Here is a 26,591-nt window from a genome sequence, read left to right as displayed (position 1 = left end):
ACATATTACTTACCTTATTTAGTTACGCCGAGATGTCCGAGCTGACTTCTGTGCCCCTCGTTTATGGTAAGCGTTGGGATTGGACGTTGCTTCTGAGAATCAAATTCCAGGAGTACTTAGACTTGAGCCTCCATTCTTATTCTCCACTTCTTCCCTTCCCTTCCTACCTGCTATCCACTGCTTTTTTTTTCTTCTCTCCTCTTTCGCCCGTTTTGGCCAGGTGCCATTTTTCTTTATTCGTTCAATTCTTCGTTCCTCTCTATCTCAATTCTTCGTATTCTGTCAAATTCAAGTGAGTTTGGATTTTGGGTGTGGAGGGACGTCAGTTACTTTCAGGGCGTTCTCCTGACTCGCCAAAACAGTTTGCGGGGGTCGTTGACACTTATCTTATCGTCTCTTCAGATTTAACCTATTAAAAATGTTTGTCAAGATCTCCACCATAGTCCTTTGTGCCGCGGCTGTCATCACCGGCGTCACCTCCTCTCCTCTCCTCACACGTTCCAGCGATCTGGGTAAGCTCAAACCTCAACCTATATTCATATATATTTTCCCTCCTAACTTTGATTGTCTTTCCCTTCCTCCTCTTTTCTATTATTCTAACTTTAGCTGCTCGTAATTCTCGTAATTCCCCTCCTCAGTCTTTCAACAATTACCATGGTCTCGCTTCCATGGCCAATTTTGACAATTTTTATGGAGCCGACAATTTCGACGGTTCTAAGAACGCGCAAACTGTTGTTGTTAATGTGAAAGAAGTTGTTTGTCATACTCAGGCAGTTGAAATCATTCAACAACGTTTACTCGTTCTTCAAGAAATGGCCAAAAAGTGAGATCTCACAACGAATGAACAAGCGATCCATTTCAAATCTAAATTTATCACATCTTTTAGGATTATAACTGAAACGATATGCGATGTCGAAACTCAGACCATCGTCTTCGAACAACACGTCTCCGGTTTATCCCACTTCGGTAAAGACATGCGTCGCAAGTCTAAGAAACAAGTCGGATACGATCAATCCATCTCGAGTCACTTCAAGAACGTCATGGATTCAAACGGAACAGTCACCACTTATAATCTCAATTTCACTGGTGCCGATGCTGGAAAGAATACGGTTGTTCCGAGTGGTGATAATTGGAATAATTCTACTTCGCCTGCGTCGGTTGGGGCTGCGTATAATGCTTCGATGGATGCCATTAAAGCTATGCATTAGAGGAAAGCGAGGCGTGTGGTTGTTTTTTTGGTGTTAATTTGTTTGGTAGTTAGGTTCGAATTCTTGACGTGGATGGAACTTGTTTTATTAATACATGTCACTAACGGTGTTGGTTTGTGTTGACTCGAAGTTCATGGCAAAGATCTAATAAAAAATGTGGGTAGGTGACTCGCAGTGGACTGTATTGAAGGGACATCACCACATCCCAAACCAAAACGTAAACTTAATAGTACATGAATTACTACTGATATATCGAGAGAAAGGAAAAAAAAACAAAGAGGGATATGTAATGCCAATAGCTCCAGCAAAAGTGGGTTGATTTCGTACAAATACATTCTTTCATCATGCCTAAAGAAAGTCGTATGAGTATACCACGACCAGAGAGAGTAACACAGGTAAAAGCTGACCGTGTAGTTGTAGGATTTTCGATCCGCACAACGTTCGAGATATTCTTTCTAAATGTGACTTCAACACAAAATTAACACACCGAAGTAGAATATCTACTCGCCTCAATCAGATTTTCGATTCTACGCTTGATAAGGATTGGCTCCGGTGTGAACCTGCCAGCCATCTGCTTGACTGTTTCGTTGACAAGATCTGTGTGCGTCAAATGTTTCCTGTCCTTCATGATACGGACAATGCACGCCTGAATATTATCATTAAAATTGAACTCTCCAGAAGACAGAAGCATCACTTACATCGAGGATATGCTTTCGTTCTTCCTCTATCCTATCATGAGTCTCCTTTCTTTCTTCCTTGCTCTCAATCTTCGATGATACCGTCGCAATCTTGATCTTTGTCAATGGACTCTCAAAGTCATTGTTGAATGAGAACGAATCGTCGTCATTGACCTCCTTCCCATGCGGATGTTTCTTGAGAATCTTGTATTTTCCACAAGCGAGAGATTGTAGCTGTCGCTTCAATTCATGATCTACAATGGCAGTGGCTGCTTGAATTTCCTATCCATAGTCAGATCAAGATGTGTTTCCGTCATACAAATCAAATAACTTACTGGATATGTCAAGAAATCATCATCACCCAGGTCTTGAAAGAGGAGTAGGATGATGAGTGCATAAGTGGAGACGTTGAGATCATGAGATCCCTTTCTGAACTGCGTATGCACATCCGCATGACCAAAGCCATACTGCCAAGTCAACTGACGACCTGTATGTCTAGCCAGATAAAACTGTTGAAATGATTCGCTACTCTTGGCAAGGATAGCTGGAACATTGCAAGAACTCGGTATGTGAGGAATCGGCCAATAATTCGAAGTCATAACGATGACACTGATAGCAACCTCGGGCGACTAGAAGATGATTAAAAGTCAACCTGCGAGCGCACAAGTATTATTACTCACTGTAGTCTTTTTGAGATGTCTTTGATAAGCTTCCATAGCTTCAGCCGACAACTTGATATCGTTAAACATGCCCTCCAACTTTTGCGTAAATTGGGTACCACATTCTACCTTGAGTCTACTGAGCATTTCACGCTCAGCATCTTCCGATACTGAACGGTTCTGGAGGAGACGTTTGGATAGATGGCCTTTGTAATACCGTTCAAAGGTATCCTTCTCCGTGACGAATCTGAAGATAGATATAGTCTTGTCAAGGTTACTGGCGATTTCAGCATCGGTTTTCTGGTCAATTCAAATGTCAATAGTAGTCTCGTCGTCTCCAAGTATCCTGCTTACCCCTTTGAAGTCTTTCTTCAGGTGGTTATCGATGAATAGGGAGAGGAACTCTGAGCATCTGGGATTCTGATTGATGAAAGACTCGAACGCCTAAAAGTGGTACATCAACAACTTTCACGAAACTCAACCACCACACAAGGAGAAGAAAAAAAGGCAATCTCACCTCATTAATCGCAACCTCGACAACATGATCGCGCTGAAAAGCCTTCTCCCATATTTTAACGAATTGATCCTTCAACTCCAACACTTTCTGCACCCATTCCGTTGCCGGTGTAACCGAATTCACTTGAGCTCTCGCCTTTGCTTTGCCTTTTCCTTTCGGACCCTCTACATGTTCCGCCACTTCACTCGCGTCCGGTCCATTCGACGCGTCATTAATAACTTTTCCACGTCTCGCAATCGATTCCTTCAAGACCTTTTTCAAAGTCGGATGCCCTGTAGGAACAAGAATGTACAATCGATATAACCGCGATAAGTCGTCAATTTTGTCGGTATCAATCATGATATCGAGTCCGGAACCTGGCATGGAGATGATGTCGGAGATATGAGGAGAGAGAAGATGATCTTTGAGAATTTGTTTAATGGCTGGAGCGGTATGACTAGACAGGTAATGATGCGTGCGTGAATCTTCCGAATCAAAGCGTTGTTCAGCCTATTCCAGTTAACCAAAGAAAAAAGGTGTCTTTCGGGTCAATAAAACCAAAATTTGAAATCGAAAGACAAGAACCTTTCGTAAAAACTCTGGCGCATCACACGATTGCACCAGCTTCTTCCCTTCCGCCTCATAAAACACCATACTCTGCTCCAAAAACGCCGGCTCCACATCCCGATGAAAGATGGTCGTACCACTCTCATCCCGCAATCGCAAAAACACATCAACACACCCTTGAATAGCCGATCGATTCACCATAAGTCCTTCCCTCTCATACCGAACTTGATCCAAAACCGCTGTCACCAAGTGATTTTGAATAGGAGCTCGAATGATACGTTCAATGAAAAGTTGAAGACCCAATTCCCAAGTTTTCTTGGCTTTAGCTTTTTCAACATAAATGCGATCCTATAATATCAAAAAAAAAAATGGTGTTTTTCATCAGTCCTTTTTCGCCCTCCTTTCACATTTTCCTCGTTTGCCAACTATATAGCCATGGAAAACACTCACCATATACTTCAAAATCTGACCAATTTTAGTCATACTCCCAACATGATCATCCCAAACCTTCCTCAAAGCCTTCAACAAAACCTCTCCCTCATGAGTCTCTTGAACCCTATTGATAGGAAAAGCAGGCACAATATACTCTTCCGCAAGTTCATTCAAATGTTCTTCTACAAGTTCTTGAAGTCCTCGATACAAAACATCACCATGTTTGTATAAAACCATGTTATATCCGAATCGATGGTTTTCTTCAAAGGAAAGGTTATGAGCGTTGTTGCGTTGGATTTCTCGGATATTGCGAGAGAGTTGAGGCCAGGTACTCTTGACATCGAAATCGGGACCTAACTGGATAGTGGGATTTGGCCCCAAAGCAAGTCAGACACATACACAACAAGTAAAAAGCGCTGGGTTTGCGTTTTATGAAAAACCACCGTATCCGCCGTACCTTCTTAGGAACTTTCTAATTTGTGTGTTTTTTTGATTCGACGTTTAATGTTATAACCCATATCACCGAGGAAGCGAACAAACTCACAATCTGTTTCTTCACAGTCCTATTTCGCGCACTTGCTACATATCAAAACAAATCAATGGGAAACACGGAATACGTGTAGAGTTAAACGTACTTGTAGCCATGGCATCAACAGGCTCCCCCTTTGTGGGACAAAGCAAGGAAACAGCACGAGTTAAGTATGGGCCGGGACTAATTGATCACAAACAACTGTCGGCTTTGTCGGCCCCCCTTTAGTCAAACAATTACAAACCGTTTCCAGTAAGTACTTTTTTGAAAGTTTTCTTAACTACACCATGAAAAAGTAACATTCGACTGGTGAAATGAATATAATCAAATAATTATCAACCATGCAAACAACAAAACTCCATAAAGTAAAAAAAAAAAAAGTAGCTCTCCCACCAACAAATAACTATGCTATGACGCCCGCCGCGAAGACCGAATCAAATCCATAAAATACTTTCTAAACACCTTCGGATCCTTACTCTGCATCTTATTCACAAACTCCATCGCCGTCTCCCCCGGCCAATTCTGCGACGGCAAAAACACCGTCAAAAAAAACGTCACACCTTCTTGTCCTCGCATAGTCACGATCGTCTGTAATAAATGACAAATCTCTTGAAAAGTCTGACCAAAAAAGCGTCAATTGAGAACGGAAATGTGAAAAATGATAAGATAAATGACGTACGACGACAACTTGACCATCCTTCAGATTGAAATTCGGGGAAGATGCAACTCTAAACGCAAGCGGAATAATCCTCTCATATATAAACCGATCAAATCCAGGCAACCCCTCTCGATCAACATCACTCCCTCCTCCTCCTCCTTCACCAACAGGTTTACCCCAAACACCAACACACTTGTTAAAAAACGCAAAAGCAGCCTTCTGACTCGAAGCATCCAATAAATCTTCAGCTTGTCCCAACATACTTTCCATTAATGTTTCAAAATTCGCCGAATTGCCTGTCATTTGCTCGTTAGAACATATAAGAATTTTGAAGAAAATGAGTTTTTACGGACGTTCAGAGGTAAACACGTTTTGTAATTTCGCAGCCATAATATTGTTCAACAACGCCAGATACGCTTTTTTCGTCTCAATATGTGCCCTTTCATCATCCGTTCCAGAGATAGGCTGCGAGAGCAACGAGGTGATATGTAGATTCAGTGGACCTATCAATTGATCAAGAACATCGTAAAAGGCTTGCTAACGAAAGCAACAAGGTCAGTCACAGAGAGCACACCACCAGTCTTGAACACTTACATTCAGTCTAAAGATCAAGAGACCAATAAAGGTCATAAAGTCCACCAACTCCGAAGGTTCAAAATGCGCCAATAAATTCCCCATCAACGGCGGAACAAAGTTCACCACCGTCGGTCCCGCAGTAGCCAACACCCTAGCAAAAGCAAACCGCGTCTAAGATAAAAAGTCAACACTTCAGCCGCTCAAAAGAAGGAAAATCGCTTACCGCATCTCTAATAACCTTAAAGACATTCATCGCCTCTAAACACTCCAAAATTGCTTTCGCCATCTCCGCAAACACATCCAAAGGCGGCATAATATAATGTTCCGGAATCACCGTCGGATAATCCGGAAACCCTTTCGCCATATTCCCCAACGCCATAATCGCATGATGTATCTTGACAATCGGCATCAAACTGTCCAGATCATCTTTATTCCACCCCTTCTCCCTCACCACTCGCAAATTCACCGACAACTCATTCATCAAAGGCTTCACGAGCGAAAGCAAAAGACTCGCTTGAGTCTCTGGAGTTTTAAAGTTTAACGACGTGAGGATACCAGCGGATTCGAAGAGGTAGAGTTGTGATTCGAATGTGGAATTTCGAACGATTTCGCCTAGGATATCGGATTCCCCTTCTTCCAGATCGGAAGGTGTCATTTCGGCTTCGATGGGAAGGAGATCACGCATGGTATCAATGATTTTGGAAGAGAGATCTATCGGAATTTCTTGTCGGTTTTCCTTGATGAATTTATAAAAGAGATAATAGAGTCGTGAACGCATGCATGCGTCAGGATTGTGTAAACCCCTTTATCCCTTTGTCAATATTCAAATTGAGAGATGGAGAAGGAGGAGAGACGACGCGTACCGGGCATCCATCATAGCTTCTAGTGCTGGCAGAATGCATTCCTTTCTGACCTTGAAGAAATCGGTATATCTGGCAATCGTTTCGAAATATTGCAAGGAAACGTGCTTGTTGGGGTATGACACGATGCCCGATTCCACCATGGCGAGTAGCATCGTTCCAAGAGACGTCAAAGCAAACGCTGAATAATCCACATTGGATCTGTCTCTGGAGTTTTTATCTATTGGCGGTGCGTGAACAAAGGCAGAGCGGCCTTTACCCCCAGCTGTTTTTGGATGAGTGGGTGCTAGATCAAGGAAAGAGAGGATACTGACATCTGCAGATCTCCCCATAAATGTACACGAGATAAACTCCCAGTTCCGCATCGTTCCATGGGAGAGGCACGCCATCACTGTAATCATGGAAAGTCCGCATAGCGAATGATTGCACGGCACCCGTAGAATGCTCTTGATCGATGACCACGGCCGCGTCCAAGAAGGTGCGCAAGTCCTTGCGCATTTTATGAAATTCAACAGCATCATCGTCATCCGAGTCATCGGGATCAGAGTCCTCCTCCCATCTCAGTTTGGCTAGAATGACTTTGAGCAGGTCTATTAAAAAATCAAGTCTGTCGTCGCTGAGGAGATCTGTGGGGCTACCCATGGCCCTCCGCTCTCGCTTGTACTGCAAAAATCAAATGTTCAATTTTGGTCACGCGACCACCCAAAAAAAAAACTTGCCAGGGCTAGGACGACCTGTAACATGGGAAAGACGGTGGAAGCGGTATCATCATAGTCGTCCTCCATAAACCGTAGCATGACGGGCAAAATCTGCTCGAGATAGGATGTAGCCTCGTTCCGAATCTCCTCTGTCCCTGGTTCCTTTGATTGAAGAATCAGAATCGAGATTTTCCACGCCATCCTCGGACCTACCTCGATGAGTTTCATGAGTTCGAGTCCGAGAGCGTTCAGCATTCTGCCTAGGGCCTCTCGATAAGCTTCTTCTCCTTCGTCGGTGTCATCGCCGCGCTCGATCTGCTGTTGGCGGGTTTTGGATTCGAGAGCTTTGAGGACCTGGCCGAGGGACAAGACTTTGATGAGCTGGAGTTTATCTCCTGGCTCTTTTAAACCTTTTGAGACGACGCGGAGGATAGCCAAGGAAGTAGCCAATCGGATGGGCAAGGATTGATCCGCGAGCATTCCGAATAAGAGATTGACAGTCGTGGGTGTGACGGTGAGGCTGATATCAATCCAACCTGAGAATATGTGAGTAAGTGTGTGATAAGACGGGGAGGGAGAGCATACCGACGTAAGAGCCAAACGTTCTGATGCCCCAATCGACGATTTCAACGAGTGCATCTAGGTCTTTCTTGGGACCTTCTGATTTTCTGAGCTGGACCATTCTTTCTGCGGCCTCTGCGACGATGGTGAGGACGGCTTGGTTGATTTTAGGGGCGTCACGTTCGCGGACGGCGTCTCTGACTCTGCCGTCGCGCTGGTGTCTTGTCATGTTCCAGCTCCTGGCGGCCTTGATGGTCTGATCGGCGACTTCGCCGGAGATTTCGAGGACGATGTGGAAGAAGAGGAGGGAAACGTGTCTGTTGAAGGAGGTGGTGGGTGGGGTATCGACGACGGGGGATCGGATGAGGGTGAAGAGATCGTCGAAAAAGGAGGGCCATTGGTCGATGTAGGTGCACAAGAAAAAAAGAGTGAGGGTATGGGAGAATTTGTTTCTGAGGACTGGGGCGGGGTGAGTGGGGAAGGTGAGATGAGAAAAGGAGGCGTACAGGGGGCGTCGGCTTCTGCAGGGCCGCTGACGTATTCTGCCTCGACGTAGGACATGAGAGACTGGCGTAGGGTGTTGAAGGCGTCGTCGTCGAGTGGATCGAATCTATATAGTGTGAGTAAAGGTAAAATGGAGAATGAAAAACAAAACCTGTTGTCGAGAAACTCGTCGAGGACACGGAGGGCAAAGAAGCGAGTCTGAGGAGAGTAAGATTTGGAGGCATCGGCATTGCGTGCGACAAAGAGAGGGAGGGCGAGGTGCCAGGTGTGGTGAGCGTTGTGCTGGAAGTCTGCGATGAACTGGAGGGCGTGGGGGTGGAGGGTGGCCTGTGCGGGGTCAGCAGCGACGGCGATGGCGTGGGCAATCTGGTCGAGGGTGGGGGTGGCCATGGCAGAACGCGACAAAGGGTGGCCATCACGTGAACCATGGCCTCTTCCTTCCAGCAGTACTCGTGGCACCAGGTGAGCCCTCCTCAATCGAATAACTGCCTGCTCACTCTCTCTAGTCTCATGACCAGGTACTGCCTTGTTGTCTGTTGTGTCCTTGTCTGACACCCTCCAGGCCACCGTCCTTGTCTGGCTTCCTCACACTACCACAACCGATGATCTTTCTGTAAGTATTGACTTTAATAACAATCCTATCCAACACCCCCCCAGATCACCATCGACCGCAATTACCTCGTCGTAGGCGTCACAGGCCAGACACCCACCATAAAGGTACTCTTGAATTCTCCCTCCTTCCCCCACTCACCCTCTCCCAGGGGCGTCTCTACAGCTCTGTCATCACCGCAACCTCCCTCTGGCAGCTAGAACCCAGACACCCAGGACTGAGAGAGCGCACCTCCTCCTCCGCCTCTACCACCTCCACCCACTCCTCCTACGCCTACATCTCCGATCCCGACATCTCCAGCAGTTTCGCCGCTTCCCTCGAAAGTGACGCCGAAGACATCATCTCCCTCTCTCCCGCCCTCTCCTCTCCCACCCTCTCCTCTGCAGACGAACCCGGTCAACGAATTCTCCCCTCCAACTACTCTTCCCTCGACTCCTTCCACGGCCCCGGCTCTGGCAGACTCCTCACCCTCCATCTGGAAAAGGAACAGTCCATCATATGGCCTTCCCTCATCGTCGGTCCCGCTCCAGAGGCTCTCACCCCCCAAACGACACACTCGGTCGTCTTTAATCACAGCCACGAACTCGAACACCAGTACAACATGGACCCAACCAGTCTAGCCTTGATCGGTTTAGATTTGTTTGACATCCGAAGGGACAGAGACGAAGCATTCGAGTATTTCCTGCACGTTTCTCTTACACACCCTTTTGACCCCCCGTACTAAGTACAACTTTAGGCGTGCATGGCATCAAGCTCACATCCCCTCAGCCACAATGCGTCTCGTCTCCCACTACCTCCCCCTCTCCGGTTCTTACAACCTCACCACCCTCCCACAAGAACCAGCCCCTCGAGGTACAACACCCTACTACCTTCAATGTATCGGCGGAGCTCCAGGTTTAGCTCAACTCTACTTGGAAGCCGGCTTACTCCATCTAGAAGGCGCAGCCTCCACCCTCCTCTCTTCATCTTATTCCACACTCTCTTCACTCCGTGTCCCACCACATCAAGCCAGCGAAAATGGCACTGAAGCTTGGAATCGCGATAGACAAGCCGCCAGTAACTATTTCGACCGTGCCCGACTGCTTCAACCCGATTTAGACATTCCTGTATTGTCCCAACGGGCTGGTGTGGAATTGGAAATGCCATTGTTGGATTTGGGTGGGTTGACACCGGAGAGTGTGGCTTCTAGAGAATCTTTACATACAGATACTGAACCACCACTTGTAAAAAGAAGAAGAAAGGGAAAGGAGGAAGAGTCGGTGTCGGTGGTGAAGAAATCGGACGAGGTGGATGGGGATGGGACTTGGTATTATTATATTCCTGCGTTGGTGGTCGTGGGTGTTGTGGGTGCACTCAGTTTTTCGAGTTGGTCGAGACGTCATCATGGTTCTTAGATATACCTACTTAGCCCCTTAAATTCGGAGATAGCCTTTTACCTCTCTCTCTTTATGACGTCCTGGAACATTGATTTTCTTAAACCTCTTGATGCCAACGAAGAAGCAGAAGGCGAATTTGCACTTGTCATATTGAACCAACCGTTTTCGTTTGAGCTTTTGGATCGAGTGTGGAGATCGGCAAAGTGGAGGTGTTGTGCGGATGGAGGTGCGAATAGGTTGTATGATGTTTTGAAGAATATGAATGTGGATTGTCGAAAGTCTGTTCTTTTTCTTTATTTTCGTGTGGTGAGGTTGATGCGAAAAATTTGCTTTTCTAGATATCTTCCGGATTTGATTAAAGGCGATTTGGATTCTTTACGTGAGGATGTTAAACACTATTATGAATCTCAAGTACGCGCCAAAATTTGTTTTCATCACCGTTTTTTTTCCTTTTCTCATCATCATTCTTTAGAATATCGATATTGTTAGAGATACAGATCAAGATAGTACAGATCTCATGAAATGCGTTCAAACACTAGAATCCAAAGAACAAGAAAAGCAATATGATATTATCATTCTTGGTGGATTATCCGGTCGTCTCGATCAAACCATTCATACCCTTTCTTATTTACATAAATTGAGAAAGAAGAGGAAGAGAGTGTATGCTGTGACAGACGATAACATAGGTTGGGTATTAGATTCCGTAAGTCATCCATCCAATCCATCCTCTCCCCCTCACGCTTTTACATCGAAAAAAAAAAAAAAAAAAAACAGGGCGAACATGACATTCAAATAGATCACACCCTCTTGGGTCCTACATGCGGTTTATTACCCGTCGGTATCGACGAAACTCTATTATCATTCACAGGTTTAAGATGGAATTTGACGGAATGTCGGTCAGGATTTGAGGGTATGGTATCGACATCGAATCAACTTGTACCGGGAGAAGATGTGGTTTGGGTTAAGACGACTAGACCTATTTGGTGGACTGTTGAATTACGCCCTCTTTGATTCAATTTAGAACGAGTCATATGAGAAAGTCGATTATCATTTATCTTTTTTTATATCACACCTTTTCGTCTACTTATCATGTCCTCATCCACCATAACCATTCTCTACTTCGCATCCGCATCCACAGCAACCGGCAAATCCACCGAAACACTCTCCATCCCATCCACCGGTCTCCCACTCCCCTCCCTCCCCACCCTCCTCCACTCACTCTACCCCAACAACACAACCCTCATCAAAGTCTTGAATTCAAGTCAATGGAGTGTAGATGAAGAAATGATTGATGATCCTAGTTCTGTGATATTGAGAGGAGGAGAAGAAGTAGCCGTTATTCCTCCTGTTTCTGGAGGTTAATAGAACTGAAGGGTCTAGATTTAGACTGCGAATGTGTGTTGCTGCGAGTTAGGACTAGGGTAAAACTTAAAGCTTCTACCTGCTGCTTGCCTCATGGATTTTTTATTTAGTACTAGTCATGTTAAAAAGAAAATACCCCCCTCCTCAGAAAAAAAACCATGTCTCCTACCCATTCCTCGAGTCCAATCACCTGGCTCAAACTACTGATCAGCATTTTCGCTCTCACAATCTCTCTATATTGGTCATACCCTCACACCTCACACACTACTTCAACAAAGTGTTCCTCACATCATCCACTAATGCCGCCAAAATCCGCATTCAAAGCATCCCGCCTAACACCTTCCACATTCCTCATCAAAGAATACAACGACATATTTTCCGAGCATCCTCACATCTACATCAAACTCATCCCATCCGCCAACACTACTCTCATCATCGACACCGGCACGGGTGGTAAATCCAATGACCCCACCGTCCGAATTTCTAGTCTTCGAAAATTCATCGAGACCATAAAAGTCGAAGAGAACAATAATCAACCTTTAAATGAAAGTGGAAAAATGAAATACTTGGTCGTTTTGACGCATTGCCATTACGATCACATCTGTACGCCTCTATTGATCTAAAACCTCGGGGCTTCCCATTGACGTACGATATGACAGTGGGCGTTGAGGATTTGTAAGTGTCAATCTCCCTATCCCCGAATTCAGATTAAGGTTGACCGATAAAGTAGTAATGATTCCGTTATCCTCGCCTCGGCCCACTCCAAAGCTTTCTTATCAAAAGAAAACCTACCGGAGCATTCTCTATGCAATGCTCTAAACATCAAAGTCCCCCAATACACTCCCAAACTCGTTCCTCACGGGTTTTCCGTCACTGCGCCAACACATCCCTATACACCTCTCAACATCATCATCCTCCATACTCCTGGTCACACTCCAGATGAAGTCGCCATTTATGACGCAAACGAAATGATGCTTTACGTAGGGGACACTCTTTATGAGAATGCACCCATCATCTTTACGAAAGAAGGGTCACTGGTGACTTGGCTTGAATCGGTGGATTATTTGATGGCATTCGTCACGGAAAAGAATGGAATCTCCGAGAGTAAAAACGGTTCCACATCCAAGCAAGTTATGATCAACGCTGGCCATGAGACAGCGATGCGACCCGCCAAAGAGGTACTCGCGGATTCGAAAGCCTTTTTGGAGGACGTCATCAGAGGTAGAGAACCTGTCAAAGGAAGACAGAAGGGGCGAGATGAAGACAGGCTGATTTATGAACAGGAAGGAGGAAGGTTTTCTTTGTGGTGTCCAGAAAGATTGATCGAGGAGGCACGTAGAAAGTCTAGATTAATGTCCAACTCGTAGGTAGTCACCGCGTTTTCTTATTCTTGAGGAACTCGTGTTGGAGTTGAGCAAGGAATACATCAGCATCAGTGTGATCGTCCTTCCTTGGAGTTGACTTCTTGGTTGGCCTTGGAACGGACGTAGTTTCTAGGACAGAGAATGGGTCAACTTCACCCCCCAGTGACTTTGGTTGATCTACGGTCGTTTTTGGGACAGGCGAAGCGCTGTTTGAGTCCTCCGCGTGCGCAGTTTTCGGTTTCTTCCTCTTTTCTTCAAGCAATTTTCTCCTTTCTTCAATCTCTCGCTTCCGCTTCTCCATCGCCCGACTCTTTGTCGATTTCTCTTGCATGCCTTCAACTTCACCAGGTAGCACATCGACAGCTCCCGTCTCTTTCCGCGACTTTTCTGTTTCCTCCCGGGTAGTCTTCAATTCCTCCATTTGTCTCTTCCTAGTCTCTTCGTCGGCAGAGAACTGATAAAATCCAGCACCCTTGGCTCGCACCTCTCTCGAAGCGTCGTAATGCACATTCAGTGGGTTGTTATCCTCAGCAAACTCCTTCTCAATCTCGGCCATTCGTTCCTCTGATTGTTGATAGATAGGAAAATGATTTACGGGGTTATAGATGACCTGATCATCATCAGAGACATCCTTGTCCGCCTCGTCGCGGGGCAAAAGTTCTCTGGGCACTTCAGAACGTGGAGCAGTTCTAATACGACCGAATTCGTCTTCGTATTCAATGATTGGGTCACTGCCATCTTCTACAGGTTTGGGCACAGTCAGCGACTCGTCGACGTCATCGCTGTCCGACTCGAAGGCATCAATGGTTTTACTGTCAAACTAGAGAGAATAAGGTTTGTGTATAGTGATAGTAAACGGTTACGCACGTCGACGAGTAAAGCATCATATTGCTTGTCATTCAGACCACCCGACTTGCCTTTGCGTAGTTTGTCGTAAATTTTGGCTTTACGTTCCAGCACTGCGCGAGCAGATTCGAGTGTTGGTCTACTGATTTCTTCCAAGTGTATATCCCGAGAAGCACGCGCATTTACCCCTTTATTCTGACGAGCCCATACTGTTGGTTTCTACCAGATTACGACCCAGATCAATAAATTGTCAAACCTGTTGTATATAGACTAACCTTGTCGGGTCGTTTTATACCGCCGACGATTTGAGTGCTTTTTCCTGCCGCTTTATTTTTCTTGAATTCAGCTTCTTGCTTTGATATTTCCGCTTTGAGGTCAAAGAAGGAAGTTGCGCTGACGCCTTTGGCCTTGGCTTTGGCGGAGTGGGACATTGAGGCTGAGAAAGAGGCAGTAGGCCCGGTTATTTGCGCGTGTTGTGCAAGAACTTGCCCCTCTCCTCTCGGTTCTCTATTACCCTGTTTTCTGGTATTTTTCGTATTTGAGCTCTCCGTGTTCTCGTTCGGATACTGCGGTCATGTCGTTTGATCGAAGTCAACTCAGTTTTATATCTGTCGAAGAGGATGCTTCAAATAACGGTGGGTCCTGGGAACTTGATCATTGCATCACAGCTACTTTTCAACTCATGGGAATCCATTTCGCATTTGTCAACGCTATTTCTGGGCGTCTCATTTCATACCCCAAATGCCTCCTCGAACTCGCCGTTTTTCTGCACGCTTAGCCGACCTGCAAATTGATTCAGATGTAGATATGGAACAAGACGACGATATCGACGTTGAGAATGACGATGAAGTGGACAATGACGACGAGGGGGAGGAAGCGGATGAAGAAGAGGAAGAGGAGGAAAGGGATGACATTCAATCGGTGACTAATTGTCGTTATCTTATTCGTCTGATATCTTATGTTCAATACGTCAGGAAGACGAAGATGAGGAAGAAGAACCTATACCGTCACCTAGGAAATCCCAACCGCGCTTGAAGATCAAGCTGAAATTCGGGTCGAGTAAACGCATCACTAGCTCAAGCGATAGCACTGCGCAACCTACCCCTGAGGTGGAAACACCTCCTCCGAGAGTGCGAGGTCGGAAGAAAGTACGGTCAGGTACAAATTCGTTCTCATATCTCTTCCTCTTACGGAAGCTCATGTCTGCATTAGATATCGAGTCTGAAGATTCAATGTCTCCAGAGTCGGAAGACGACCAAGCTGACTCTGCTTCAGGCTCGCGTCTACCGGGCCAAGCAAAACCGATGACCACTCGACAAGCTGTATTGGCCAGTATGGTTGATTCTAGTCACGTATCCCTTGGTAGGCAAACAAAATATTCATTACATAGAGCGTCTGTATTGATTGCACGCTTCAGGCGAGAATAACCGTGGCAAGAAGAAAACCCTGAATGAATCTGAGCTTGCACTACGGAGAGAAGAGACAGCGAGAAAGCGGAAGAGCGTGACAGAAAAGAAACTCGAAGATGAAAAGGTATTCCCCATTTACCAATATCTCATACCGCCAGGGACTGGCAGGTTTATCATTGCCTAGGCTGAGACGATCAATCGACTATTGAAGAAGCAGTCAAGACCTCGTAACAAGCGAGGCACAGCGCTTGATGACAGATCTCCCATGCCTTCGTCGACAGGGAAAAAGCTCAAACAAAAGGTAAAAGACGAAGAACGTGAAGATGCCGCGGAAGAAAGGGAGGAAGAAGAAGCTATGGAGGTTGTTGCGGAGGAAGTTCGGCCTCCCGTGTTGTACCGTTGGATTTCATCTACGCAAGGCAGCGGCGATTCTGCGAAAATGGTTTTAAGTTTTTCCGTCCCTCCTACTGCACTGCCGGCATCGCCTCATGAACTCGAAATTCGCCAACTCAAAACGCCAAGTAATTGCGCGGTTGAAGGATGCAGTCAACCTCGTAAATATAGACTCGTCAAGGATTGGGCAATCGGTGCATGTGGAATGACACATTTAAAATTCTTGGAAGAACATTAGGGGTTCATGAATCATCCTACCTCGCAATTACATGGCGGCGGATGAATTGATCGAACAGGCCACGCAAGCGTGCCCGCTCACTATTTCACAGTCATTTCCCCCGGCGACAGGGCCATCGGCCGATGCAGACCTGCATATTATATTTTCTTTGGAAGAGTGCGGAGAGTAGAGTACAAAGGCACAGCTTGTCCCAGCACGCGACTTCGATATCCCAGGATGTCTCTGGTAGTTTCGATGGTTGAACAACCAGAAAGGCTTATTAGTTTCTGTCTATTACACAGTGTTTCTGCTTTCGGGAATTACAATTAGAGCGTTAGCTATCCTCAGCGATCTTAGAATGTTCAAATATGTACCATGAACCATCAGCCCTGGGAGTGCCATCATGCAAATGAAGTACAATTGCCTTTTCCTTCCACTCTATCAGACGTTGTCTGTGACCTCAGTGAAAGCTCGTAATCCTCTGTACAAGGTAGATTTGAACCCGTTCTGACTTGATCCAGAATACTCTGTTGTTGCAGGAGGTGTATACTCTCTCGTCTACGTTTCCGACCATTCAGAGAGACCATGAGAGCATTGGAGTACCTGTGGAGTGGTGTTAACATCAGTCCTGAGGATGGAAATTGATGGCAATTAACAGTTTCCCGAGTAGTAAAGCCCTGAGAACCAACTAGTTTTCAATTCTCAGTATTCACCCGACATCTGAAGAAAATCTTACGGTGCCTGATGAATGCTAGAGTTTTTGTTTTTGTACAACTCATAGAACACAAGATCAATCAAGGCCGTGATTGCAGTGATTGCGCCGGTTTCAATGGAATGGATGATAAGCTTGTTTACCATCTGGCCAGTGTGCCTCCAAGGTGAGCTACGGCGGGCTTCTAGCAGCTATGGTCGAATTAAACATCGAAGGACGAGACCGAAACAAAAAATACTTACAATTCCTATCATAGCAACCGCAATCAAAACATCACAAGCAAAACTGCCTCCTAGCCATAGCTAGTTGGAAAATTAGAAGTGTTTTCAAAGATACGCTTAGAGAATGAATATGGCAAAAGAGTACCTCAACGATCCACGTCAATTGCGCAATACCATCCCACGTTCTCAAAACGAGAAACTATGACTGTTGCTTAAACAAGCTTAAATGAAAGAACGGGATAGAAAGGACCGACAGCAATGCCTCCATACACAGCAGCGCCACATTGTGCCAATGAGATCTAAGTTTCAGGTATTTACATTCAAGACTTTTCAAAGATCGGACGATCGTTCTTACCACCACAATGAGGACAGACGTGCCTTTAGCAAGTCTAGGGTACTCTGTAGAAACTCGAAGAACCCATATTCTCCTAACACATGAAAGTTAGTTGGGAACAATAAACTGACATTTTCATCAAACATACCACGCGAAGAAACACTGCACAAGCATGGCAACTTGAACGACCATCAGTCACGGATATCCACACAAGAAGGAGATTAAGCCACTTAAGCCACTCATGATTGACAGGCTAGCTGCGGACCAGGGAAGTCTAGTGGCGTTAATGGTTCCCCAGCCGGCCACAAGTATCTCCCACGCGTAGTGTGTCGCCAGCGCTGTTTGCAGCAATTCGAGAACGAAAAGCACGGCCACTGCTTAAAGCTGAACGAGGATGAAACAAAGTAATTTTCTAATTCGACCCTACCTAGCGCTTTGAGACGACGATGATCGTCGGGGTATGTGATGATATATGCATCTATCTCAATTTGAACACTTATTCCATATAACGACGGGAACAAATAGAACTTACAAACTTGCAATACCAATGTTCCGAGTAAGCACCAACTGAGGACTATCCCAATAAACTGTGAAGACCGTCAGAACAATTGATAAAAAGATCGGCGAACACACGATTGGGCCCGTTCTATGAAATGGTATTCAGTTATGCAATACGTATCGACGGAAGAGATCGAACGTACATCATGATATCGTTATTCACCCTGTTATGTGAAGCCATTGGCCACTCGTCCCGTCTGCACACAAGTCCGATTTATGACCGCAAGGTAAAATCCTTAGAGTGATGTCGCGTCGTCAGTGAAGGGGAAGGTGCGCTAAAGCACTCAACCGTATGCGCGTCGGGGTGGGGCTAGGGAAGGGAAGTTTGAGCTCGTACCTATTAGCCCGTATAAGTATCCTTGAACTCACTCCGATTCATGTCAAGCTGTCAATCTAATGCATTAGTGCTATGGAGAATTAACTTTAATTGGTCAGTGGTCACAAGCCAAGTGGAGAGATTTTCCAGAATTTCAACCAAATAATACAAATGGGCACTACCGGCCTTAGAACTTGGTTGACCCACTAACCAAATTTTCGGAAATGAAATCAATGCCAGACGGGTCTATGATGACAGATGTATTCCAAGCTTGTGTAGGATGTTGGCAGGTTCCTGGCAGGTTCTGTGATAAGCAACTCTTCATTTCGGGTTTGGAAACCCTCAGTAACAACAACAAATCACTTGTGCTGGCAAGATCGACGTGGTTGAAATGCTAGTCCTCTATGACTGCGTCTAACACTGCTCCATATAAGACCAGAGAACATATTTTAGTCGCATTTTTCTCCATACGCGAAAACAAGAGCATCAACGACATCACTTCTGACGCCTTCGACGCCTTTAAGGCATTATGTTGAAGATTGAGATAGCAAAAAAATTGACCGATAGACGCAAATCCAATGTTTTTAGGAGTATGGTGCATTTGGGGCGGTTGAACAGATCGGCTATGGCCCTCGTACGTAGCTGCAAAACATGGTCAATGATTTCTGATCCTACATGAGAATTGGCGCTTACGTGGCATCCAGCTGTGTTAGTTGAGGTAGTGCCAGGATGACCTTACGCCTATAGCCTACCGCATCGGAAGTTTGGCATGGATTACCCTCTAAATATAACGTCTGCAAGGATTGAAGATGGCGTAATTGAGCTTCCACTGAACGTAGATCGGGGACCTTATTCCCACTCATCTGAAGACAAAATATGAGACTCGGGTACCACGGTACCTGGAAAAAACTTTACCCAAAGCTCTTCTAAGTTTGTCAAGTGGGCTATATTTTCGACCGTAGAAATAAAGTTGCTGCCGACGTCCAACGTGGTTAGTTTGTTCTGCAAAGAATTAGTTGACACAAAATCGTTGCCGAGACGAAAGGAATACAGACGTTATGATCGAGTCCTTCCAGTCGTTCGATGCCATTATGACTGATGTAAAACTGATCTAATACACTCAGTGCTTCCAAGTTTTCCAGTTTTGTGATACGATTGGACTGAATTGAGAGGACTTTAAGCTTCTTCAAATTTCCCAGTCCTTCCAATTTCGTGATCTTGTTCTTCCCTAGCCATAATTCCTCGAGGTTAACCAACGCTTCTAGCCCTTCAATTTTCTACCAATGCTGTATCTAGCGATTTTTTGCCCACGACATTCGAAATATTCACATACCCGTATTCTGTTACCCCCAAGCTCCAGACTTCTCAAAGTAGTTGAGTGATTGAGGCCAGTTATTTTGGAAATCTTATTCTGGACAAAGTATATTGTTTCCAATGACCGGAGATGTTCTAGCCCATCTGGGACGCCACGCAGGAGGTTGAAGGACAGATCCAACACCCTAACGTCAAGAGAAGAAACAGGTAATCGTTAGCATGCCAAGTCTCTCGCGGGCGGAAATGAACGTCAGCCCAATGTAACAACAGAAGACATACTTCAAATCCTGCAATCTATCAAGTGAGGCGTCTATATGTCTGATTTTGTTATCATATAGATCCAATTCCTCTAATAGAGTCAGCTGGTGGAAGATGTCAGGGTCAAGATAAGAGATCAAGTTCTGGCGAAGACAGAGTTTCTTGAGATAAGCCGCAAAACGGGGAAGATGAAGATTGGCGAGAGATTTAATTCGGCTATGCAGCAGTTCAAGTTCCTGTCACACAACAAACGTTGAATAAACAATTCGAATTGACGTCATTGTAGAGCAGGGTGGGTGAAGGATGTGAATTGAACATACGGGCGTTTCGTCCGGAAAATCAACTAAGAAATCATTATTTTCTTCTTGCTCTTCTCGGTCCTCTTCGTCATCCTCATCCGTATCTTCTGTTTGGGCAGCTGGAAGCAACACTCGTGCGGTTGAGCCCGCCGCCACTATCCTTTCCCTGTGGCAAGCATTCAAGTCCGGATGCGTGATTCGATGATAAGGAACCTACCCTTTGTTTTCCGCTTCTCGCACTTTTGTACTCAAATTACCCGACACGTCTCCATCGACAGTTGTAGATGCTGCTGCAGCAGCATCAACCCGATGAGGATCACGATTAGCAGTTTCGCCCCCGACCTCCGGAAGGACTGGTGACATTATAGCTCCTTCTGAAGTCAAGTATAAAGATGATGATAACGGTCAGAGAGTGGAGTGCGGACCGATGATCTTTGAAAGGAACGTGAGTTGTAGCGGTGAATTCACGATACACAAGTTGTCCTCCAATTAGATAAGATGAGATAAGTGAAATAACGTAACACACGTATCTCAACCTCTCAACCTCGCCCACTGCCTTGTAAGTTAAAAACACAGTGCCCTTCGAATTCACGCTGGCGTGATCATATCCGGCACAATCTCATCTGGTTATCAGAAGCCCCGTATCACACCTGTTTTCATTCTCGGATCTAATCCTCGTATCTCAGTCATCAACCGCAAGTTCACCATGAGGTTCGAATATCAAAATCCACACCATGTCGCACATAAGAAGATTGCGGTTGTCAACGCCGGATACGGCTGTTCTCGCTCCCAACATTTTACGTGTTGCTCGCAATCAATAATAAGCAAGTCTAGGTAATGTAAGCGAAATACTAAGATGTGGGCGTATTGTACCATACAAAGAATCATACAGTACTATCAGTACCTTGCATATCACCATTATAAGGCTTCATGGAGTAGAAAAAAAGTCAAGCGAAGAACAGAGGACATAGAGCATCGAAGAAAGAATTCATAGACGCCAAATGATGATTGAGAGAAGTCTGAGATGCAAACACATGCCCAGCCGCAAGGCAAGCATCAATTTGTCAGACCGAAGCCACGCGGTGAACAAGAAGAATTACAGAGGAGAACCCCAATATATAATAAGACGAGTTGAAGTATGTTGCAGTTAATAATCGGAGCTAATAGTAGGGAGAAATGAGTCACAGTCGGCACGAATCATATCATTATGTAGATGACAGAGGTGCGGTTGCGAGGGTGCTCGAGTGACGTGGATGTGAAGTGTCGATGTGAAGTGTTCAGAGGGACGAACAACAGAGTTCGGAAGGGAGGGAAAGGACGTTATGATCTCGGCAAGTGTGAAGAGATGTGGTCCGGGTCAGAGGGTGGAGTCCTTTCTGTAGCGTCCCGAGAATTTTAATAAGACCAAGAGCCGAGTGTAGAAAGAAAAAAAAAGAAAAATCATAGGGGAAAAAAGTGGAAAGAATCTCAAACCCAAATCAGAATCCAGAATATAAAAAAGATGGAAGAAGAAATTTGGAAGAAGAAGGACACCAGAACGGTGCTAGTAATACAACACTCCCTCAACCGCAGGGCTAAGGATGAGAAATCGCCCATCAGATAAAATGCAGGCAGGCAGAAGGCACGAGGATGAGACATTGGTGGGAAGTGAGGGATACGGGCCAGTGCGATGACGGCGACATATCCTTCACTGTCAAGCACGTTGTAAGTTTTGTACGTCGTATACCGGAGCTCGATGTTCACAGCCAGCCGATATATATTAATCGGCCGAACAAGAAACACTCCGACCGTCCCAGGGGACTAAATCTGAGCATCATTGGCCACCCAAAACCGTCCTTCTCCCATGCCGTCCTCCAACCCCTGGTCCAATCGGGCTCTCCGCGCTAAGTGGTGTCAACGGCTCCCTTCCAACACTCGTTCCGCCTCCTCCCACCTCGGTGTTTCCACCGCCTCCATTCCCTTGGACTTGCTTGTCGCTAAATTCCATTTTAACGCCCCCGACCTCCCCTAATGATGGAACATTATTAGCATGGTTAGGGCCACCACCCAAATTCGAACCGACAAGTCGGTCCATATAAGCCAAAGGCGGCAACTGTGTTCCATTGCTTAAATCAGTCCCATCAGCCCCCTCAGTCGCCGAGTGTGGGACCGACAACGGTGTCAGAGGTCCAGCAGCAGGTCCAGTCACGATGTTGTTAGCTTGCGATAGAGGTGACGGCCTTGCGGTATATGTATGGACGTAATGTCCAGTTGAGCTAATGGAGCCAGCAGGTAGGAAATGCGGCGGATGCGATTGAGAACCTTGAGGTGAATGTAACTGGGAATGGGAGTAAGAATGGGGGTGCACACTCAAAGACGGAATTTCCCGGTCATGATGCTGAGAAGGTGGAGGGTGGGGAGGATGGTAATGAATAAAGTTGTTATCTTGGGTGGACTCTATCTGAGGAAGCGCTGAAGTCGAAGTCAAAGTAGAGGCACTAGCAGCACTAAGAGCAGTCGAAGTCGAAGCGCCAGATGTTGATAAACCCAATGATCCAGAAGCCGAAGTCGACGGCACAGAAATCGAAGCCGGAGCGGGGGGTGAAGGTGAGGGAGTCAACGTGTTCCCATTTTGGGTCTCAGCCTCTCCAGTGGCACCTGCAGCAAAAGCAGTATAATGTCCACGTCCATGTTGACCACTTTCGCTTCCACTTGCGCTGGGTGGGGTCCCCGGCGTGCCATATTCAGATCCGGAACCAAAGCTCCTGCGCATGAATGTGCTAGCATACCCGGGAGAACCTGCGGCAGCAGCAATGGTAGCATGGGGAGGTGTCATCCTGCCACCAGGGCTCCCCCTATGTTTTATTCTGATATCTCGTTTGTAGTTTGCGCCATTCGAACTTCCATTACCTCCAACGAGATGAGAGTGGCCGGCTTTCTCGTGCACATCAACTTTTTCCGCTTTCTTTTTGCGCCCTTGGCCAGGACCACCAGCCCCCCCATCCTTTTTAGCCCGCGATCGGGCATATCGCAAACCACATCTGCCAAAAAAAAAGAATTCAAACGACGGTGAGAGATCAGATAATCAAGATATGCTAAACGGGACATACGCATTGCATAGCTCTTTCTTACCCGAGGGACCTTTCCTCCACTCCGGGCTCGCAGTTGCACCACAGCTGGAGCACTCAAGAATACCCGATGGCCTATTCCCAGTGCCTCTTCCGCTGCTTATGGCTGGGTTGTATTGACCTCCGCCTTTGACCGACCCAGGACTGATACGACGTTTGGGTGGCGGTACAACATCCTGAGCCAAATTTGCACCCGTCAGAGGTGTAGCAGTGGGCAATATGCCCGCTCCCACGTTGCCGCCACCGGTGCTCCTTGGAACATTTGAAGAATAGATTCCATAACCAGGAGGAGAGGGAGCCCGATAAACCTCATAGCCTCCAGGAGGGGCCTGCCAGGACGGTCCGGATGTTAGCGTATTTGAGTAGGGCCCGGGACGGTTATTATTGTTACTCATAGACTGTGATGTATGCGTGTGGGGTGGCAAAGATGTGATCGTGTGCGTTGGGCTGGGAGTCCAGTGTTGTTGAGTGGGGAGTGGCTGAGTTGTAGAATAATTTTGATTTTGGTGAGTCTGAGGCCATCGGGATGAAGGATAAGTGGGAGGAGACCGTGAAATGGGAATAGACTGATGAGCGAGATACCCTTGATTGTAGGTAGGATTGAGAGAGTAGGAGGTAGAGGAGTCGTAGTAGGGCGGAGCCGAGGACGGAGGGTAATTTGGAGAATTATCGACATCATAAGCCAGCTGGTGCTCCATGGGAGTCGAGTTTGTGGACGTGCTGCGCATAGACGATTCTACCTTGTGGCAGGCAAAAATTACAGAACCTAGCATGAGAGGGAAAAAATCACAGTGAGCGCGTCTGGGAAATGGGAAAAGGAAAGGAGAAGGACCATGCGGTATAAAAATACTCTCCACCTCGCCAAGTGAGGGAGACATGAGTTGCGTGGCCCTGTACCTGCGTGTGCAGCTCGTTTTGGCATCGTTACCTTTTTGTGGACCAGCAGCCAGTTCCGCATTCTCCACGAGTTTGGCAAAGTCCCTGCCTGTAAACCCATTACCTTGATCCGGAGGCCATGAAAGGAGTAGTTGGCGACGAGGTTGGTTGGCCAGGATCTGGAATATTCTGGTATGGGTGTTACTCGGAGATTGTTGCGGCACACACATGAGGAGGCGCTGAAAAAGGAGCTGGATTTGTTCCGGAGGCATATACGGTGTTCCGCACCAGTTTGTCCAGTGGGATTTGTTAAGTTCGTCGTTGTCGCTTTGCGGATCGAGGTCAACTGTAGCGTGGATGAAGCAGAGGACGAGGCCTTCAGCGGCCCAATTAATGACGATGTCTACAGCCATATAATTGGCGTCTACAGCTAATTTATCTTCTTCGGACCACGTCTGAGGAGGCCCTGTATGGCCGAGTTGGCGGCGAATCTTGGATAGACGGGAGAAACGGACACTAGATACGCTGAGTGAGACAAGAGTATACGCGATGCGAGAAAAAAATGACGCACCGGGTGACGGAGCCATGGAGTGTGCGACTTTCGAGAACGCTTCGAAGGTCGGTCTTTGCAGAAGCCTGTTCGTCGGGATGGACAAAGGAGAGAAGAGAATTTCCGACGAGTGATTCTGCCTCTGCTTCGAGATGGTGGGCAAGAACAGGGTCAAGATAGATGAACTGGAGGTCAGTGGAGAGAAGGGCCCAGTCTAGGAAGGGTGAGATGAGACGAGCAGGGCAGAAAGAAAGACGTACAGCAGCGAGTCTGGCCGAGTTTTGGCAGAAGGTGGTGGTAAGAGTCCATCGCCGACAAGCCTCAGCTGCAGCCCGACTATCTGAGACCTTGCCATCTCCACTCAGGGGTTCAGATCTCCCAGATCCTGTTTGTCACCGCTTGCCTCCCGCCACTATGAAGCAGCAGAAAAACATTTGGGTTGCCGCTGGCGATGGCGACCTCGAGCGCGTCAGAGAGCTCATCGAGCACCAGGGTGACAGTCCAAACGCCCGGGATCCGTTCACGTACACGCCCATGTTCGTTTTCTCGCGCTCCCACCGCCACCCACACTCATTTTTTTACCAGGCACGCCGCAGCCTCCTATGGCCAGAGACACGTCTTGCAGTACCTCATAGGTTGTGGTATGACTCACCTCCATCTACGGCTTACTCCTCAGGCACTCATAAACCCTCCAAGGAGGTGATGTCAATCTAGCCGATGGTGATGGCGACACTCCTCTCTACACGGTCGAAGACATTGAAACTGCTCAATTCCTCCTTGACCATGGTGCTCTCCTCAACCACACCAACCACGAAGGCATTTCGGTATGTACCTTTCACCTCCGATCGCAACTCCGCACTACCCTTTTACCATTGTAGGCTATCGAACACCTGAGTGAGGAATTTCCTCAGGTCGCTGCCTATCTCGAGGCACTGCTTCCACCTGTCTCCGCTGACACCTCTCCCCTACCCACCTCCGATCATGTCACTACATCGATTCCTCCATCCCAACTCACTCAAAACGCCGCCTCCGAACTTCTCACGAACAATCTCATGGAACAAATACAACATCTGGACGGATCCTCTCTGAGCGAGGAACAACTGAGACAAATCGTCACTGCTACAGTATTTGAAACATTTACACGTGGACAAGAAATGCAACAAGAACACGAGACTCGCGAGGTTGACGAGAACAGCGACAAGCGAACGAGGCTTGAGTAGCCATCGGACATCTATTCTGATCATGATCGAGACGGGATGATGGTGATCAGGGTGATCTGCATACAGTATTTCAATTGCTCAACTGGTTAACAAGGTCTTGTTGACGTTGATCACTTCGTCCCGAGCGATCGCTGATTGATTGATCCTGCTCGATCGATACGTACATAGTCCTAGCCGCCCGACCAGACGCGTGGTTCAGACTTCAGAAGCTTCCCGAGGTATCCTCAGCAAGCTTCGTTGCGAGAAAGATTATGCCGCTTGTGGTCTACATGCATTGAGCATACCTATATCATCCTCTCTTACATCCGTTCTGGCGTCGAGATACCTGCACCACATATTTTCATATGTCAAGCTTTAAATAGACCAACTTTCACCGAAGTGACGCGTCCTTACTCTTAATTAAGCTAATCTTGACGTGTTATTTGGATTCTGATTGACATCGACTGATGGTGCACAAAGGAAGCAAGGCGCCAATCGCTCCAAGAAGGCTTGCCCAGATCATATGTACGACATGGGTTGAATGTTCAAGCATTACATACGCACGCGATAACTTGCCGTAGGTAGGAGCAGATGAAGGAAGGTTTGACACTAAACTTGAAAAGATCAGGGTTGCGAGTTTAACTCGTTCGTGACGAACTTCTTGATGTTGGGTCATAAAGTGCATTGTAAGCTCCCAGACCGCCAGATAAACTGGTAGTCCAACAAGAGCACGTACGTGAATATAGCCACTAGGGAAGTCCGCAAATGATGAGATATGTCGTTATATTGGAGCCAGCTGAGTGTTTGAATAGAAGTCACTGCAAAACAATCTCTATGGGCTGGTG

The 26,591-nt window shown here is 46.6% G+C and overlaps 11 protein-coding genes across 11 annotated transcripts; 6 read left to right on the top strand and 5 right to left on the bottom strand.

The window, feature by feature from the left end:
* The first annotated feature begins 108 nt into the window (after window positions 1-108).
* On the top strand, window positions 109-1,332 carry AGABI2DRAFT_201559 (hypothetical protein). Its single transcript, XM_006459313.1, has 4 exons — window positions 109-292; window positions 363-512; window positions 607-823; window positions 887-1,332. The coding sequence occupies exons 2-4, from the start codon at window positions 419-421 to the stop codon at window positions 1,206-1,208; spliced, it is 633 nt and encodes a 210-aa protein (XP_006459376.1). The 5' UTR covers window positions 109-292; window positions 363-418; the 3' UTR covers window positions 1,209-1,332.
* Window positions 1,333-1,357: 25 nt separating this feature from the next.
* On the bottom strand, window positions 1,358-4,601 carry AGABI2DRAFT_218523 (hypothetical protein). Its single transcript, XM_006459312.1, has 10 exons — window positions 4,058-4,601; window positions 3,626-3,955; window positions 3,062-3,550; window positions 2,899-2,988; window positions 2,566-2,844; window positions 2,221-2,514; window positions 1,907-2,167; window positions 1,717-1,854; window positions 1,616-1,663; window positions 1,358-1,556 (listed from the first exon to the last, which is right to left on the bottom strand). The coding sequence occupies exons 1-10, from the start codon at window positions 4,274-4,276 to the stop codon at window positions 1,551-1,553; spliced, it is 2,154 nt and encodes a 717-aa protein (XP_006459375.1). The 5' UTR covers window positions 4,277-4,601; the 3' UTR covers window positions 1,358-1,550.
* Window positions 4,602-4,976: 375 nt separating this feature from the next.
* AGABI2DRAFT_201553 (hypothetical protein) lies at window positions 4,977-8,815 on the bottom strand (the record flags this gene model as incomplete). The annotated part of the gene is made up of 12 exons (XM_006459311.1): window positions 4,977-5,186; window positions 5,248-5,522; window positions 5,580-5,763; window positions 5,821-5,973; window positions 6,026-6,605; window positions 6,666-6,927; window positions 6,977-7,325; window positions 7,394-7,522; window positions 7,574-7,896; window positions 7,946-8,380; window positions 8,428-8,531; window positions 8,577-8,815. The coding sequence occupies 12 exons, from the start codon at window positions 8,813-8,815 to the stop codon at window positions 4,977-4,979; spliced, it is 3,243 nt and encodes a 1,080-aa protein (XP_006459374.1).
* A 169-nt stretch (window positions 8,816-8,984) lies between these two features.
* On the top strand, window positions 8,985-10,429 carry AGABI2DRAFT_65847 (hypothetical protein; the record flags this gene model as incomplete). The annotated part of the gene is made up of 4 exons (XM_006459310.1): window positions 8,985-9,038; window positions 9,083-9,142; window positions 9,187-9,723; window positions 9,761-10,429. Coding segments are annotated over 4 exons (1,320 nt in total), but the record flags the coding sequence as incomplete, so codon positions are not given.
* A 54-nt stretch (window positions 10,430-10,483) lies between these two features.
* AGABI2DRAFT_201549 (hypothetical protein) lies at window positions 10,484-11,422 on the top strand (the record flags this gene model as incomplete). The annotated part of the gene is made up of 4 exons (XM_006459309.1): window positions 10,484-10,689; window positions 10,750-10,822; window positions 10,884-11,114; window positions 11,186-11,422. The coding sequence occupies 4 exons, from the start codon at window positions 10,484-10,486 to the stop codon at window positions 11,420-11,422; spliced, it is 747 nt and encodes a 248-aa protein (XP_006459372.1).
* Window positions 11,423-11,500: 78 nt separating this feature from the next.
* Window positions 11,501-11,773, top strand: AGABI2DRAFT_66486 (hypothetical protein; the record flags this gene model as incomplete). Its single annotated transcript, XM_006459308.1, has 1 exon — window positions 11,501-11,773. One exon carries the CDS (start codon window positions 11,501-11,503, stop codon window positions 11,771-11,773), a length of 273 nt encoding a protein of 90 aa, XP_006459371.1.
* Window positions 11,774-12,866: 1,093 nt separating this feature from the next.
* AGABI2DRAFT_184086 (hypothetical protein) lies at window positions 12,867-14,414 on the bottom strand (the record flags this gene model as incomplete). Its single annotated transcript, XM_006459307.1, has 3 exons — window positions 12,867-13,957; window positions 14,005-14,202; window positions 14,259-14,414. 3 exons carry the CDS (start codon window positions 14,412-14,414, stop codon window positions 13,145-13,147), a joined length of 1,167 nt encoding a protein of 388 aa, XP_006459370.1. The 3' UTR covers window positions 12,867-13,144.
* Window positions 14,415-14,499: 85 nt separating this feature from the next.
* AGABI2DRAFT_191362 (hypothetical protein) lies at window positions 14,500-17,908 on the top strand. The gene is made up of 17 exons (XM_006459306.1): window positions 14,500-14,618; window positions 14,762-14,904; window positions 14,958-15,141; window positions 15,196-15,345; window positions 15,401-15,516; window positions 15,577-16,309; window positions 16,377-16,605; window positions 16,659-16,679; window positions 16,739-16,905; window positions 16,957-17,016; window positions 17,081-17,134; window positions 17,190-17,234; window positions 17,291-17,363; window positions 17,418-17,448; window positions 17,500-17,643; window positions 17,697-17,747; window positions 17,802-17,908. Exons 1-6 carry the CDS (start codon window positions 14,558-14,560, stop codon window positions 16,021-16,023), a joined length of 1,101 nt encoding a protein of 366 aa, XP_006459369.1. The 5' UTR covers window positions 14,500-14,557; the 3' UTR covers window positions 16,024-16,309; window positions 16,377-16,605; window positions 16,659-16,679; window positions 16,739-16,905; window positions 16,957-17,016; window positions 17,081-17,134; window positions 17,190-17,234; window positions 17,291-17,363; window positions 17,418-17,448; window positions 17,500-17,643; window positions 17,697-17,747; window positions 17,802-17,908.
* An 858-nt stretch (window positions 17,909-18,766) lies between these two features.
* On the bottom strand, window positions 18,767-20,377 carry AGABI2DRAFT_116346 (hypothetical protein; the record flags this gene model as incomplete). Its single annotated transcript, XM_006459305.1, has 8 exons — window positions 18,767-18,785; window positions 18,837-19,006; window positions 19,059-19,145; window positions 19,199-19,420; window positions 19,477-19,642; window positions 19,737-19,951; window positions 20,036-20,180; window positions 20,232-20,377. The coding sequence occupies 8 exons, from the start codon at window positions 20,375-20,377 to the stop codon at window positions 18,767-18,769; spliced, it is 1,170 nt and encodes a 389-aa protein (XP_006459368.1).
* Window positions 20,378-21,738: 1,361 nt separating this feature from the next.
* On the bottom strand, window positions 21,739-25,121 carry AGABI2DRAFT_177333 (hypothetical protein; the record flags this gene model as incomplete). Its single annotated transcript, XM_006459304.1, has 6 exons — window positions 21,739-23,034; window positions 23,104-23,887; window positions 24,050-24,186; window positions 24,226-24,522; window positions 24,569-24,761; window positions 25,076-25,121. 6 exons carry the CDS (start codon window positions 25,119-25,121, stop codon window positions 21,828-21,830), a joined length of 2,664 nt encoding a protein of 887 aa, XP_006459367.1. The 3' UTR covers window positions 21,739-21,827.
* AGABI2DRAFT_191360 (hypothetical protein) lies at window positions 24,954-25,890 on the top strand. Its single transcript, XM_006459303.1, has 4 exons — window positions 24,954-25,083; window positions 25,133-25,188; window positions 25,244-25,371; window positions 25,426-25,890. The coding sequence occupies exons 1-4, from the start codon at window positions 24,962-24,964 to the stop codon at window positions 25,765-25,767; spliced, it is 648 nt and encodes a 215-aa protein (XP_006459366.1). The 5' UTR covers window positions 24,954-24,961; the 3' UTR covers window positions 25,768-25,890.
* Window positions 25,891-26,591: the final 701 nt, after the last annotated feature.

This window comes from Agaricus bisporus, assembly GCF_000300575.1.
Source record: "Agaricus bisporus var. bisporus H97 unplaced genomic scaffold AGABI2scaffold_3, whole genome shotgun sequence".
Classification (NCBI taxonomy): domain Eukaryota; kingdom Fungi; phylum Basidiomycota; class Agaricomycetes; order Agaricales; family Agaricaceae; genus Agaricus; species Agaricus bisporus.
The sequence above is the reverse complement of the archived record's forward strand: the minus strand, read 5'-3'. Positions and strand labels throughout refer to the sequence as shown.